The sequence below is a fragment of the Cygnus olor genome, chromosome Z (genome assembly GCF_009769625.2).
Source record: "Cygnus olor isolate bCygOlo1 chromosome Z, bCygOlo1.pri.v2, whole genome shotgun sequence".
NCBI lineage: Eukaryota > Metazoa > Chordata > Aves > Anseriformes > Anatidae > Cygnus > Cygnus olor.
In genome coordinates this window covers 2,746,123-2,760,773 of record NC_049198.1, presented here as the reverse complement: position 1 = coordinate 2,760,773, position 14,651 = coordinate 2,746,123, and the positions used below count along the sequence as shown (strand labels likewise).

At 51.1% G+C, this 14,651-nt stretch overlaps 1 protein-coding gene across 17 annotated transcripts in view; it reads left to right on the top strand.

Annotated features, from left to right (window-relative positions):
* The window catches only part of CTIF (cap binding complex dependent translation initiation factor), a 135,623-nt gene that overhangs the window by 96,867 nt on the left and 24,105 nt on the right, over positions 1–14,651 (top strand). For 9 of the 17 annotated variants that reach the window (XM_040540565.1, XM_040540558.1, XM_040540561.1 and 6 more), the window contains 2 exons: positions 3,270–3,711; positions 5,488–5,817. In XM_040540565.1, coding sequence (XP_040396499.1) covers positions 3,270–3,711; positions 5,488–5,817 — 772 coding nt within the window. The remainder of the gene's footprint in view (positions 1–3,269; positions 3,712–5,487; positions 5,818–14,651) is intronic. The other 8 variants (XM_040540567.1, XM_040540559.1, XM_040540563.1 and 5 more) reach the window with 1 other exon arrangement.

The following is a 14,651-nucleotide window of genomic DNA, read 5'->3' as shown; positions in this document are numbered from 1 at the left end:
GATTATCGTCTAGACCCGAGCCTGCTGCCAAGTCACGGACACTGCTTCTTGTTTGCCATTCTCCTTCCTTTGCCTTTTATTTCTAGCATTTTTTTCCTAACGTGTTTAACTCTGGTGTTTTCCGTCCTGTGGTCAGTGACTGCAGAGCTTCGGTTTGCATTTGTGTTTGCTGTGCCCCTTGCCATGTGAATTTTGCCTTTCAGCTATCCTGTATGGGAACAGAGCTGCTTTTTGCTCTCCCTGTCTTGTTGTTAAAGCCCCAAACTGAATAATCTTTCACATTCCACGTTGACTTAACTGTAATGTGTCTTTTTTTTTTTCTGTTAAACTTCTTTTTTTTTTGTTCTTTCACAGCCCTTAAACAGAAACTGTTGGGTTTATAGTATCATTATCTTGAGAAAAAATGTCCCTTCACACATTTCTTGCAGGAATTTATGGCGGTGGGAAGAGGCCAGGTTGGCTCCCAGGTCCTTTTCAGACATTTTGCTTTACCCCTTCTTATATTAAAACTGAATCTGCTTGCAGCTTTTATCATTTCTTTGCAATATCTGCAATCTAAATACAGTGACAGTCTATTTGGCTGATCAGCCAAGCCTGGAAGTGCACCCAAACAGTTAAACTCTGATATTGAGGACGAAAGAGCAAAACCACAGAAAGGTTTTGCTCAGTTGTATCAGCAAAACTCTTGCACGTTTAAGCATGTGAGGGCTTAGAGCTAGATAAGGGGTATAACTAACTTTTATTTTGACATTCCCCTTTTAATAAGCATTGCTCTTTATGCATTTTATAAAGCGGTTTATATGATTGCGTTACTGGGAGGAAACAAAGAAATGCCAGGAAAACTTTATGTGGAGAATCTGTACTCATAAAATGGTTGTAGGCTCCAGCAAACAGGAAAGCTTCCCCCATCTCCTTTTTTTTTTTTTTAATTCCCTGCCATTCAGCTTGCAAAAAAACACGTTGAATATCTCAGAAAACCGGATTCAATGGTCTGAGACTAAACACAAATTCCTTCCACTGCCACCAAGAACAAGCCTGTTGGGCCTGCCTTGGCCAAACACGAGCCCTCGCTCTTTGTGGTGGAGAGCCAGTTGGCCTCGCAAAGTAGGTTTTTAACTCCCGTGGCTGCCAAGGAATACAGATCTGAGGGGCAGCGTGGTTTGGCAGGCCAGGCTGGGGGCGGTTTAGCCACTGACCATGGCAATGTATTTGTGAATGGCCGCTTCCTGCGCCCCAGCCCACTTAGCTGAGCAGCGCAGATCTCGGCCGTGAAAATAAAACGAGTTGCTGCGTGGGACGTTTAAAACTAATGGAGCTCTTCACCCAAACAGAGGGGTGGGGGTTTGGGGTGAGGGGTGAGGATGAGCCACAGAAGGGGGATTGTGACGGCTGCAAAACCAGCAAGGACGTGGCCCCTGCAGCCCTGTGCGATGCCTGCTGCCTCTGCCTCGTGGGACCCTGGAGAGGCTGCCCTGCGCCTCCCCGGCGCTGCTCCCAAGAGCCTTGTAAGGAGCGGAGCGTTTGGGCATCCCACGTGCTCTCCGAGCAAATACCAAGCGTTAAAAAGGCAGCAGGCACGCAGGGAGCTGCCACTGCGCTTAGGGCTAGCCCCAGCGCCGTGCCAAGGTCTTTAAACAAAGCCGGTCGCTGCTGCGCGGTGCCTCGGGGTTAACCCACTCCAAAGGAGCTCAGCACCAGGCGGCCGCCAGCAGCCCGAAGCCTTGCCCTTCGGAGTGACGAGAGACCTTTAAACTTCCTTCGCTCTTTTTCTGTGCACGTATGCATGTGTTGCAAGCCCTGATAATCTTGTCTTCGCGGCCCGTGTGGAAATCTGAAATGTCCAAGTTCAGCGGGAGGGTGCAAGACACTCTGGCCGCATCTGCTGGCAGGAATTTCCTCTCGCTCCAGCTTCCTGGAGGAGGGAGCGAGAGGAAAGTTTCCTCGCTCTTGGGCTGTTTTTCCGCAGCTCGGTGCAGCGGTGTCTGCTTCTGAGGAGCCCTGTCACGCCAGGCGTATTTCTGGAGACGACGCGAGCTTTGGATGCGAAAGCAAAGAGGCTGCCAAAGCATTTCTTCCACTCGGCTGTGGGGTTGTAGGGGACCTGCAGTCTCAGCTACTGCCTGCAGCGAGGGGCGAGAGCTGGCTTCCGAGCCGTGCTAGTCCCTCCAGCAAATGCTCACGGGCTGTTCCTCCTCTTTGTGCCTGTTGAATGTCCACGCTGCCTGCTTTGAGCCACATTTTCGCACTGCCTCCTGTCCAGAGCCACTGGTCCTGGCTCCCCGTGCTGCCGGAGCCGAGCGTGGTCCTCAGGTTCTTCGTACACATCCCCTGCGTAGCAATGATGAAGGGTGTGCAGAAGGGAAATAGAGGAAGGGGCAAAAGCATTTGGTGTGGGCACCTCTTTTCCTTGGAAGTTTGCTTTGTAGCTTTTTTCTTTCTCCGTTAGAAGTTCTTGGTACGGCGTGCTGTGAATGAGCACAGCAGTACGCCCAGCTGGTGCAGCGGAGGTGGCATGCAGGGGAGTGATGCTGTGGGCCAGGCATATCAGGAGGACTCAGAAAAACATAACTTAGGACTTCAGAAAAACATAACCTCTAGCATTTTTTCCCTACCTGACTTCCAGCTGCTGCTGCTACTAACCAAGTCTTCCCTGGTCTAGTGTGGAAGCAAGTCTTCATCTCACAGAGGAGCACAGGGCAGCTTTTCCTGGGAACCAAAGTCATGTTACCCAATTACTCATGAAAACTTTCAGCTGAAATATGCTAGTTGGTAGTAGGTCATGTTAGGTACCATTAAATTGGCTCCTCTTTTGTGCTAGGGTGACCGGAGAGTCACCCCGAGGGCCAGCCTGTTTGGTGAGGCGGATGTGCTGGCCCAGTTGGTATAACACCGACCTGCCAAGCAAGCATGGCGTAGTGTAGCACGGGATTTTTAAGGTGTCGTGTGGCTTTGAGTCTGGGGTTTGTTTCCTTCTCTCCATCAAGGCTGCATTTGATGTAGGTGCTCGGCTCGGCGGGGTTTAGAAACATTAGTTGCTATGAGACGGTGCTGCTGGAGTAATTTATATGAATGCAGAGGGCTGAGATCATTAGGTAGTCTGCTCTTATGTCGTTTCCATGGCACTGCAGACACTACATGAATGAAGCCATTTTGTGAGTAAATATGGTTACGGGTGCCTGCTCAGAAAAGACCTATCTCATCTTTGTTGCCCTTCTGCTACCAGTCCGTGCAAAAAAAGGACATAGTGACCTCTTTCTTTTACTTCCCAGGCGACAGCAGAGACTTCCTGGTGGGAACAAGTCTCAGCAGCACGCAGATCATCAGCAAGGCGGCACCAAACACAACAGGGACCACCAGAAACTCTACCAAGGAGGCCAGGCCCCTCACTCCTCAGGCAGGACGGGCCACCACGGCTACAGCCAGAACCGGAGATGGCACCACAACCAGAAGCACTCGCCCAACGACAAAGAAACGCACAGAAACGCCAAAGAGACTGAGAATTTGAAAATCGAGGACAGCTCCGTCTGCACGGTGCACAGCCCGTCGGAGACGCAGCGGGGCCCGGAGGCGGTGGAGAAGCAGTCCCAGCAGTACATCCAGGAGCCGGAGACCAAGCGGAGAGACAGTATTCACGAGCGCATTGGGGAGAGACCCAAGATCAATTTGCTCCAGTCTTCCAAAGACAGGCTGCGGAGGAGGCTAAAAGAAAAGGTACTGCTCTTAGGGGAACTTGGGCTTACCCTTTTTCCAAGAGCCTGGCTGCTGGCCATGCAGGATGGGCCATACATACTCCGTACAGGGTGGGCTGGGCTCAAGGGACCTCTCCGTGAAATGCACCCGACTTATCTTAATCTCCTGTGTCAACGCTTCTCTTGAAGTGTCCCCATGCTTCTTCAGGAGGTTTTTTACTGACACAGTGATAAGGCTCTTAGCTTGCCTCTGTGGTTGAGGTTGCTGCCAGCTTCAGTTTTCCAGGAGGGACTGGGAGCTCGTCCCTATCCCTGCAAACACCCTCGGGGAAGGCTGGGGCACGTGCGAGCTGCAACGCAGGCGCTGCCTCCCCGGCGGCTGATCCCAGCTGACTGCCTCCACTCGGCAGAGCTGACCAGCCTCGCAGAGAGGTCTAAAAAAGGCAATTCGTCTCTCCGCAATTAAGGAGCGAAATACCAAGCTTTGACTTCTGAATGCTGAGTATTTGTAGTCAGCTACTTTAAAGTTGATATCCATTTATCTCGGTAATGAATTGAAACTCCCTTATCTTTCCCCCTTCCTTCCAGCAACCCAATAATAACAAAGCTATTGCTTGCAAGTGATGGAGGAGAATCCAAACAACATTCAGCCTCAGATTTCTGAGGAACTCAGAGATCTCCACTTGCCCTCTGTGCAACCCAGACTCTTTCTCTTGAGATTCTCTTTTCAGACTGGAAAATGCATTCGTGGGGGGATCTCCAGTGAGATTTTCGAAATGTGTATGAAAAATAACCTGAACATACACGGTTCCATGGGAGTGCACGTTGGAAATGTATACCTTTGAATGCATGTGCATTTACTATTTATGTCTGTGCCTTGAGGGTGAGGAAGAGATTTTGTTAGTTAGTTTTATGTTATTTAAAGCGATGGAAGTATAGCAAAGACTTTCAGAGTGTTCACTGCAGTGTATGCCCTGCGAATTTATAACCTGGTAAGAAACACATCACATAAGCACCCACTCTGGGATGTGTGTAGTCAACCCTGCTGGTCTCCTGATAGCTCCTGCCGGCTGGCCTTGCAGTTGTCCAAACAATTGCTACAGGTTTGTATGGTATAACCTGTTTTAAGATTGAACCGTGGAAGGTGAAGGGAGCAGACCAGAGCAAGCAGGATGCATGCCTTATGCTGTGGAGGAAGGGACAAATGCCTAATTAAATGTTTAAAAAGAAGCAGTAAGTTCTGTGGTAATGACATGAAGTAAAATGTGTAACAGGGAAGAGATGGAAAAGTTAGGAGTTTCTCTAATGCCTGGAACATGTGACATCTTCGACCCCAATTTAAATCATTAAATATACATTAAAATGCAGATATTTTTGTGGGATTGCTATGTGAGCATTTTGCTAACAAGAATGCACTTTCAAAAGAGAGGCCAAAAAAATGACCATTATTACCATGTTCCAGACGGGAAGCTGAGCAGACAAGGCCAGAAACCTGTCTGAGACTGTGAAGGCAGTCGGGGTGATCTGACCTTGACGTCCTGGCTCAGAGCCCTCGAGCACATCTTCTCCCTGAGCTGAGGAGGAAGACTCTGGGATTGCGTGCTGCGGGAAATGGGGAAACGGCACATTTCTGGGTCAGGACTCACTCACTTGTGTCTTTCAATGCTGAGACCATTGTACCTCTAGAGGATGCTCTGACTTTTCTAGGTCTGTTTATATGTCTCCCCTGTCCCCTTTCCCCCTTTGCTGTTTGTGGAAGGACAAGGGCTGATACATCTGTTTTCTCCTTGTGTAACAGACGCCTTGTCTTTCCCTTTTCACGGACCAGGACGAAGTCACGGTTGAAACCACCAACCCTGAAAAGAACAAAATGGACAAATTAATTGAAATCCTAAACAGCATGAGGAACAACAGCAGTGATGTTGACTCCAAGCTCACCACCTTCATGGAGGAGGCCCAGAACTCCACCAACTCTGAGGAGATGCTGGGGGAGATAGTTAAGACCATCTACCAGAAAGCGGTGACAGACCGCAGCTTTGCTTCCACAGCAGCCAAGCTCTGTGACAAAATGGCCCTCTTTATGGTGGAAGGAACCAAATTCCGGAGTCTGCTCCTCAACATGTTGCAGGTAATTAGACGAAATAATTTGGTTAGGCGCTTGCTGCTTCACCCCGCCAGGTCTTACCGTGCGTTTGGGCAGGGGCTGAGCTTTTACCAAATTCCTTTTAGGCCCAGGTAACGAGAAGAGAAGTGCTTCTGCATTTCCCACCTTTAATGGTTACTGTAGACGTTGTTACATCATCCAGCTGCTCTTCATTCCCGTTTCAGGAGCTGTACGTGGAAACACGGTATGTCACGGCAGGGCCCGTCTGTGAAAGGAGGGGGTTGCTTGTGGCAGCATCCCCGTGACATGAAGAGAAGTGAGCTTGGCCTTACAGTGAGGGGTCGTTGCTGCTCTTTTGGGCTCTCTTGCTGCTTTCCCCCCACCTCTCAGCACCACGGGTGTCGAGTTAAGTCATGGTCCCCGGGAAGGCTGTTGGCCGCATCACCTGGTGGAAAAGCTTGCTCCTGGTTTCTCATTGCACCCTGGACATTAATAATTTGTGTATTTTCTAATTGTTCTGAGTGACTTGCTTAGTGGGATAGGCAGCGCTGGTTGTTGGTTGTTCTGCTCCAAAAACCACCAGCAACAGCAAAGCCGAGGTGGGGGTGTGCTTTCTGGAGAGGGTGTCACACGGACCTCCGTCTTTCTGCCTCTCTGGAGACAGGGCGTGCAGAGATGAAAGCACAAATTTGCATCTTTGCTTTAATTTGCATTTCTGTTTGGCCACTTGCTGACACACACCGCTCATCTGCAGCACATGCGTACAAGTAGCTCTCGTTTCTCTGTGACTGCTCGGTGTCCAGCCTTGTGCTGTTTTTTTGGCACACCTGCCTGCCCTCCTTGCTGTGCCCGTGTGTACCTGGTGGGGGCCAAACACAGCTTTTGGGCAAGCAGCGTGTGGCTGCCACTCGTGCTTCTGGTCCTGCCGTGGAGGAGGTGTTGGAAGGAGACGTCTTCCTGCTCTCCAGATACCTTCTCACGTCTGATCAGCAGGCAAAGGGCTGTCAGCTGTATTTACAGGGATGGGAGGGAAGAAGCTGTCGTCTTCTGCCACCTCCATTGACGTCGCTGTCTGTGGGCAGCAGCATCCAGAGCAGCGGTGCTCACTGGGGATACTGGGATTTATTTTTTTTTTCCAGAAATGGAAACTTGGACTAGAAGTGCATATTTTAAGGAAGATGTTTCTGGCAATGGATTTTCCTATGGAAATGAGAGGAAAGCTGGTAGACAGTTGTCTGGTAGGTTTGGTTGTCTACCAGATTCAGCTTAAGTTTTCTCTGCTAGTGATCAGTCTTTACCTTGGACAGGTCTTTCCATCTCCCTCTGCCGTGGTTTCCCTCGTTTGCAGTAATTCTGGGTCCTGCAACCAGGGTGCTCAGCTGTTTTTTTCTGTTTCCTTTACACACGCTGATGCAGTTTCATAAACAAGCCTGACAAAAACCAGCTTGTATTTCTTCTCAAATCTCTTGACATTTTCATTTGAGCCCCTGCTCTTGATTTTGCGACGGTAGCTGCTGGAAGGGCTGAGGATGAGGAGGGAACGGATGAAGGTGATGAGAGGAGGATCTGCAGCTCCACATGATGTTGTAGCAGGGAGATGCTATGTGACTACAAAGAACAGGCGTGCAGGATGCTAGGGGAGGTGTTTGGAGGAAACCAGGATGTAGCCAGAAAGGTAGAGCTGGGTTTAGAAAGCCCACGTGGATCTGACTTGCACATAGGTCTGAGGAGATGTGACTCCAAGAAGGGTGAGAGCTTTGTCTCCTGCTTTACAGCAGGCAAGGGATGATGTGGAAAGACTGAGTGCTCTAGACAAGGCCGCCTGTGCAACAACCCGCAGTGGTGCAAGGTCTGATCCCAGGCTCTCTCATCTCAGATCAGAGCCCAGATCACAGGAGTCTGCATCCTCTTGTGAAGACCAATGTCAAAGGCTCTCTCCAAAATTTTGCAAAGGCCAAAACATGATTATATATGTAAAACTAAAAGAGAGAGAGGGAAAAGGTGGATACCTCCAAATGCTCTTCACTTGTAAGCAAGTGGGAGGGATTTAATCTGCTGGAAGCGAAGCCTGGCGAGATGCAAAGGCGTGCAGGGAGCACTGTTCCCTGCAGGGCTTTCAGAGAGAGCAGAGCCAGTGCTCACCCCGTGGAGCTGCTGGGAGCTGTGGTGCTGGATGAGCCGAGAAGGGGTGAGAACATTTCTGCATGTCACCACTGGAGCAGCAGCTCCTTGGGGCTCTCCTGTCCAGGGGCAGCTCATCAAGAGCCCCAGCCTGCTGGTGGGGCTGGAGTTCTCCTTCCCACCAGACTTTGTGTCTTTGTCCTGGGCCAACCAAGACTGCTGTGCCCTGAACCCAGACTGAGGAGCAGATCCAGGTAATGGGGGTGTCATTTAGGGCATCCAAGCATCCCAAACGTTGCTCACCAGGCGTGCACTGGTGTTTGGGGCACATCAGCCGTGCCCACCGTTTCTCCTGCTCCCTTCAAAACAGTTTGAAAGTGGGGCGCCTGAGTCACAGGGCTGCTCCTCCCATTTTCATTGGCTTTAAATCAAGCTGTTGTCTCCTGTTAAGGGGAAGAAAGCTGTTTTTAAGGAGGAAGATGTGGTCTTGATGCAAGGCAGGAGTGCAGCCAAGGCACGCAGTTCCTGGCACCGACTCGTCCCCAGCGGGTGGCTGCTGTGCACAGTGACCAGCACCCTCTGAATCCATCCCTGAATCCACTGCAGAGCTAGGTGAGAACACCATTCCTCAAGCATCTTTTGCAGCCAAGCCCTTGAGAGACAGCTGGGGATGGACTTGGGCATGCAAGCAGGAGAGTGTTGGCATGCAGCACTGCCCTAGGACGCACAGAGGTGAGCAGGATGGGTTCTTCCTCACCCGTCAGCCAGAGCATCTGTGGGCAGGGAGCTCCGTGGCCACCAGACACTCAAGGAAACCATCCGTCTCTTTTATTTCCTTTGGCCATGATGGAGGAGGGCTTCTTAAGTTCAGTTTTATGGCTAAGCACCACATAACTGCCCAATACACTTGTCATTTTTTAAATATTAGTGCTTTTTAATGTCAGGTTATTTTCCTTTTCCTGGGATTAGAGGTTTTTAAGGCTCTACAGCTGATACGCAGATCGCATGACTCAGGCAGTTCGACCGCCGACAGAACTGCGCCTAAGTCACGTAATCGCCCTGCTGCAGAAATAATTTTGCCCTAAAGTTACGTTTTAAAAAATAGGTTCCCGGGGAATATCCCGGTGTCTGCACCAGAGCTGAGCCAAATTGTGTGCAGCAGGAGAGGACAGCGAGTTCAGGTGTTGGCCTTCTGTAAAGATGAAATCACCAAACAGGGACGAGTTCTGGTGACCCGTTTGTCGCAGGGTTCCCTGGAAGGGTTACCAGGAATTTCTCCTTGCATCTTCAGGAGCAAGTGGGATCCTTACTGTCCGTGTGTCTCAGTGCACTGTGCATGAAAATGTTGGAAAAAGCCTACAAGGAGAAACGTGCACATTTCTGTTACCGCTTATCCCGACCCCGGAGGGGTGTCAGAAGCCACAGAGCAGACCTGAGGGCAGCGTCACCTTGCTTTTGTCTTCTAATGCCACTAAAACAGCCAGGAGCCGCTCAGCAGGCTGTTACAGCAGCTGTGCCAGGGTGAACCTGTGTCATTATTTGGTCTTGGATGACGGTGATATTCAGCAACAAGGGAAACAGGCAAAGAATAAGCAAAATAAAATAATGAGAATCGGTATTTGTTGTAAGCTAGGGTAACTCCACAGTGCTTTTCTTATTGCCCTGGACACAACAGATGGGTTTGGCTGAGGGATATAAAAAAGTTAGAAAGAGCAGAGCCAAAGCAGGGTCCAGCAGCAGCGGCCAGAAGCAGCAGGACGTTACCCAAAAGGAGAGGAGGACAGCAGCCCCCCGGGCTGGGGAGGACCCTTCCAGCTTGCCCTCTTGTCACGGCACCGCCGCCCCGATGAGCAGACCCAGTGAGCTGTGTTATGCTGCAGCATCATGTGCAGTAATGAATGGATTCGCATTCAGCTCTCCGTGGCTGGAGTGCAGCGTAAATAATACATCTCGTTTCTCCAGAGAGTCCCTAAGTGCTTCCCAGGAACGTGTAACCAGCCTCGCTGTGCTCGGTGCACGGGGAGGGAGCGCGGCGTCTGCCTCGGAAAGCTGCGAAGGAATCGAATGCAAAGAGCGAGCAGGCTGTGCGGGTAGCTGCTTTCACGTGCAAGAAGGCAGAGGAATGAATCTAAAGGGGGTCTCTCCACCCAAAACTGCACATCTTTTAAAAATATCCTGATGGGGCAAAAGGTCACGGATCAGTACAAATCAAAACCACAGCGCTAGGTGAAATTAAATAATTTAACATTTCATTTCTGAGAGGGAAGCATTTTGACTTCCTCCAAACAGAGTTTCTTTTTCCAACCAAAATAATCGGATCCATTCACACTGATTTATGAAATACTTTGGTCAGCCCCAAACCAGCATTTTTTTGCGTCACATTCAGGCTTGATAGCCCTGGCAGGAGACAGACACATGTACAGAGCGCAGAAGACGTGTCACAGCTGTGAAACATGGGGGTTGGCTGCATCGGGGAAAATCTAACATCGCCCAGCTCCAGTCCTGACCTCTCCACCATCAGGCAGATGTTTTCCAGCAGCCGTTTCTAGATAATTTCCCGTTAATTAAAAAACTCTAATAAAACGCTTGCTCTGGATCTGGATTTGTGTCTCTGCAGCACCTTTCAGACTAATCCGATCCCCGGACCTAAGGAGCTCGGCTCGCCGGGCACCAGCGAGCTGGGGAATTACTCTGCCAGGGTGTGATAAATCGGGATCACCGTGCCCCCCCCAGCTGATCCCCCCAGCTGGGGCTGAGCTGCTCACCCCCCAGATGGCACCAGCAGATGCTCCTGTTTTGCAGGGGCTGAGCGGACTTGTTTGTCCCTCTTCTAGGAGCAAAATGCCCGTGAATTTCAGCAGCTCAGCCCCCGTACGCAGGCTGGAGCATCTCCCTTAGGCACTGCTGAACAAACTGTCTTTTTAACCTGGCTCCTCTTATGTTTTCAGCTGCTGACAAACGCCCCTGTCGGAGGGGTGCTCGCACTGGTTGCGCCCGGGGGCTGCACATGTTCGCAGCTTATCTCATGGCACTGGTTTTGATCCCAAAACAGATGCCAGCGCCGTGGCTCAGGAATGCTGTCGTGTCATCCCCTCCCTGCAGACAGCTCCGCTAAAGAGCATCTCCCCGGGCAGCGTGTGCCCTCGCAGAGCTCGCGGCCGTGGCTGGGAACGGAGCAGCTACACCTGCAAAAGACACACGGCAGCTGTCCTGGCCTGAAACGAGGGGATTGAGGCCGGGAAAACCCTGGTTTGAATTCTTCCTTCTCTCTGTGTTTCGGTCCCGGATTTCAGCTTTGCTTCTGAAGCTGGGTGCTGGGAACCTGGGATGGCAGCGAGGGCCACCGTGGGGCAGGCTGTTCAGCCGTGGGGAGATGCCACTGGCCCTAGGCTTGGTGTTGGTTTCTGAATTTCTCCTCACTGAGTTTGTTTTTTGGGGTTCAGTCTGAGACGCCCAATCTGGCTGCAGACACTCGCCAGGAAACCATTAGCTGCAGCAGACTGGTGCAAAGCAGCACCAGTTGCCTTTGCGCTTTCCTCTTGGGGGCAATTGCCCCCCTTTTCTCCTTTCCACCCAAACCGTAGCTACGAACTCACTCTGTTTCTCCAGGTCCACAAACAAACCATGGTTCCTTTGTGCATGGGTCCTTTGATGTACCGGTGTGGTACGAGGAGTGATTTTGGGCTGCACGAGCCGCTGGGGTGGACGCAGCTGAACTGGGGACCTTGGAGGGACAGGGGCATGAAAAATGTCTTGGTGGATATGTGCATGGTTTCTTTTCCCCTCTACAAATCCCTGTGCAATTAATAAATTGCAAGGAAGCCTCCCGCAAGAGATTTTTGCTTGTCATAGTTTCAGTCACTGGCTCCCGCTGGCCACAGCGCTTTTTTCTGCAGTGGGGAGGTGTTGAGCAACATGCCACAGACCCTTCGCATGTAACATAAGTTGGAGTATTCCTCCGTTCAAATCTCCGTGCTCTTTATAGCCGAGATGTGTCTGCATCTGAGCTATGCATAGCGAAGTATATTATTAGAGAGGACATCACTGGGGCTGTAATTGTACACTGCTCCCCTTAGCAACCGCGGCCAGCAACACATCAAACAGAAGGCTGATACCTTCTTAAAAAAAAAAAAAAAAAAAAAAAAAAAAGAAGAAGAAGAAGAAGAAACGAAAGGCACATCCCTGCACAGAGCCCAGCACGGCCCCTTGCAGGGCTCACACGTGCACCCAGAGGCGAAGCCTGGTGTGTCCTCGTCTTTGGAGATGCCTTGGTGCCAGTGGCCGGGACTATTTCCATTGCATGCCCTACTGCATACCCTATTACATGCCTAATTGCATACCCAACTGCATACCTAATTAAATACCCAATTGCATGCCTAATTACGTACCTAGTTGCATACCCAGTTGCGTGCCCTGGTTTGGGATGTGCATACCCAGTTACATACCCTATTGCATCCCCTTTTACATACTCTCTTGTATGCCCACACAGGGCTTCTTCCATGCTCATCAGCCTGGTGCTTGCTCAAACGCAGAAATTTGTTCTGAGAGATACAAATGAGTCACCTTAGTGCAATCTCCTGATGCCCAAAAAATGACATTTCCGTGGTTTGGTGCCCTGCTTCCCTCGGGTTTTAAAAACTTGACTCAGACCCTGTGGGTTTTGGCATGGTCACACCTGTGTTTTGGTGGACTGGGATGGATTTGAGATGCTCAGGGTAGCTGTTTCTGGAGGAGTTTAGCCAGGAGGGTGGCAAAGCTCATAAACCTGTTGCTGGCAGCCGAGGCAGAGGATAGACGAGTAACGTTTAGCTTGAATCCTTTCTCAGGATAGAAATGTTGAGGCATTAGGTACCAGAGAATCGACTGACAGTTGCTGGTTGGGCTTGGTGATCTGGAAGCTCTTTTCCAACCTAGACGATTCTAATTCTAATTACCTTGATTACCTTTTCCACCCTAGATGATTCTAATTCCCACTTACCTTGCTGAGCACAAGGATTTGGGTGGAGTGAGCTGAAATCCCTCCTCTCCTGCAGGCTCCCTGTTTATCTGAGCCAATGACTTAACCTCCCAGTGGTGGGAGCACTTTTTTGGGTTGGGAGGATAAAGACACCGAAGATGGTGAAGTGTGTGGGTGCTGTGGTAATGGGGATGTGGAAGCAATATGCATGGTTCATGCTGAAAGGCACTAGCATTTCTGCACTGATCTTGGCAGCACTGTCCTGGTTTTGTGAATGGCTGTGGGACTTGCCTACTAGATGCAAATCCCTGTAGCCAGAGCTTGGCAGGTGGGATTTGTTTTATTTATGCCCAGGGAATTCAAAGGCAATTCTAAATTAATGCACATGTATATCCGTAGTATGTATGTGTGTGTATGTGTGCTGACACGCGTGCTGTTGTGCAAGCTGTGCAGGCAGTCCCAGCAGGATCAGCCTCAGCCACGCTTTCGCCATGCTTCCCTTCCCTTCCCCTTGGAGTGTCTCTGAAGATGCACCACAATTCTGAAATATTCTATTTTGCATCCTCATTGAGGCTCAATGCAGCCTGCACAAGTTTGGGCGGTGAGCTGGTGTGCTGGCGTTACGGGAGCTGCTCGCAGAAGGTCCCAGGCAGGTCTGGGAGTTACTGGGGAGCCCCGGATTAAAAGCCAGGCTGTGTGCTTCCAACTTTCCCATTTCTAAGCGGAGAGAACTGGGAGGAGTAGGGTGACAGGGAGAGGATGCACCAGGGGTCAGCACTTTTTGTAAACTAACAGTGGGATGAGGACTGGGATGCGGGGCTTTAGTGGTGTGCAAGAAAAAGGCAACAAATAGCCTTTGGGGAAGCAGGGAAGCAGACCGGAGCCCCCAGGCACCAGGCAGCAGGGGCTGCAGTCTCACCGGTTCTTCTACATGGGGAAGGTGTTCGGTTTTGGGTAGCAGGGCGCTGTGTAGTTTACTGTTTGAGAGATTGATTAGAAAGCAGGACTAAGTTGCAGAAAAAAAGCCGTAGGAGTTCAAAGAATAGCGTATTTGACTCAAAATTCACTGCGCCGGTAACATTTTGTCTTGCGCTGCTCAAGCACATGGTTAAAAAACACCAGTGGCCTCCTTCGCTCCGTAAATACGTTGCCTGTGCTTCCTTCTGGCTCCCTGTCACCCTGGAGGGACCAAGGGCCAGGACATGGGCCAGTGCCCCGCGCAGGGATGCAGCGCCGAGCAGAGGCTGCGCCGGGCTCTAGGTGGAGACTGCGGGCTGTGCAGCCTGCCTGCAGCCCCGGCCGCTCAGGGCTGAGAGGGAGCCCCCCCAGCCTGGATGCTTTGTTAGGACAGGTGGGGGAGAAAATAAAAAAAAAAGTAAAAATAAAAGCCTCAAAATCCAGTCGCTCAGAGCAAAGAAATTCATCGGGGTCTCTCTCCCTCCGTTTGACCAGGCTGGATGGAGTTTTAAAAAGCTGGCATCGGCTCGTGGCTGCGCTGCAGGGAGGACCCGTTGTCCCTCAGAAGGCTCGAATCCGTCCCCGGGACGCGGCAGCGTGGTTTGCCAGCCCCGGGACTCAGCCGGCGTTAACGCACCAGCCTGCCAGCCCATCTGCTCCCCGCTGCCCCCGTAAATCCGGGTCAGGCTGCTGCAGCCACGCCGAGCCGGGGGGTGAGAGATGCTGGCGGCTGCGGGGTTGGGAAATCCCTGCTCCTGGTGCCTGTTCTGTCCGCCCCCCCCCCCCCCCCCCCCCCCCCGGCCACAAAGTGGGGACATAGAAA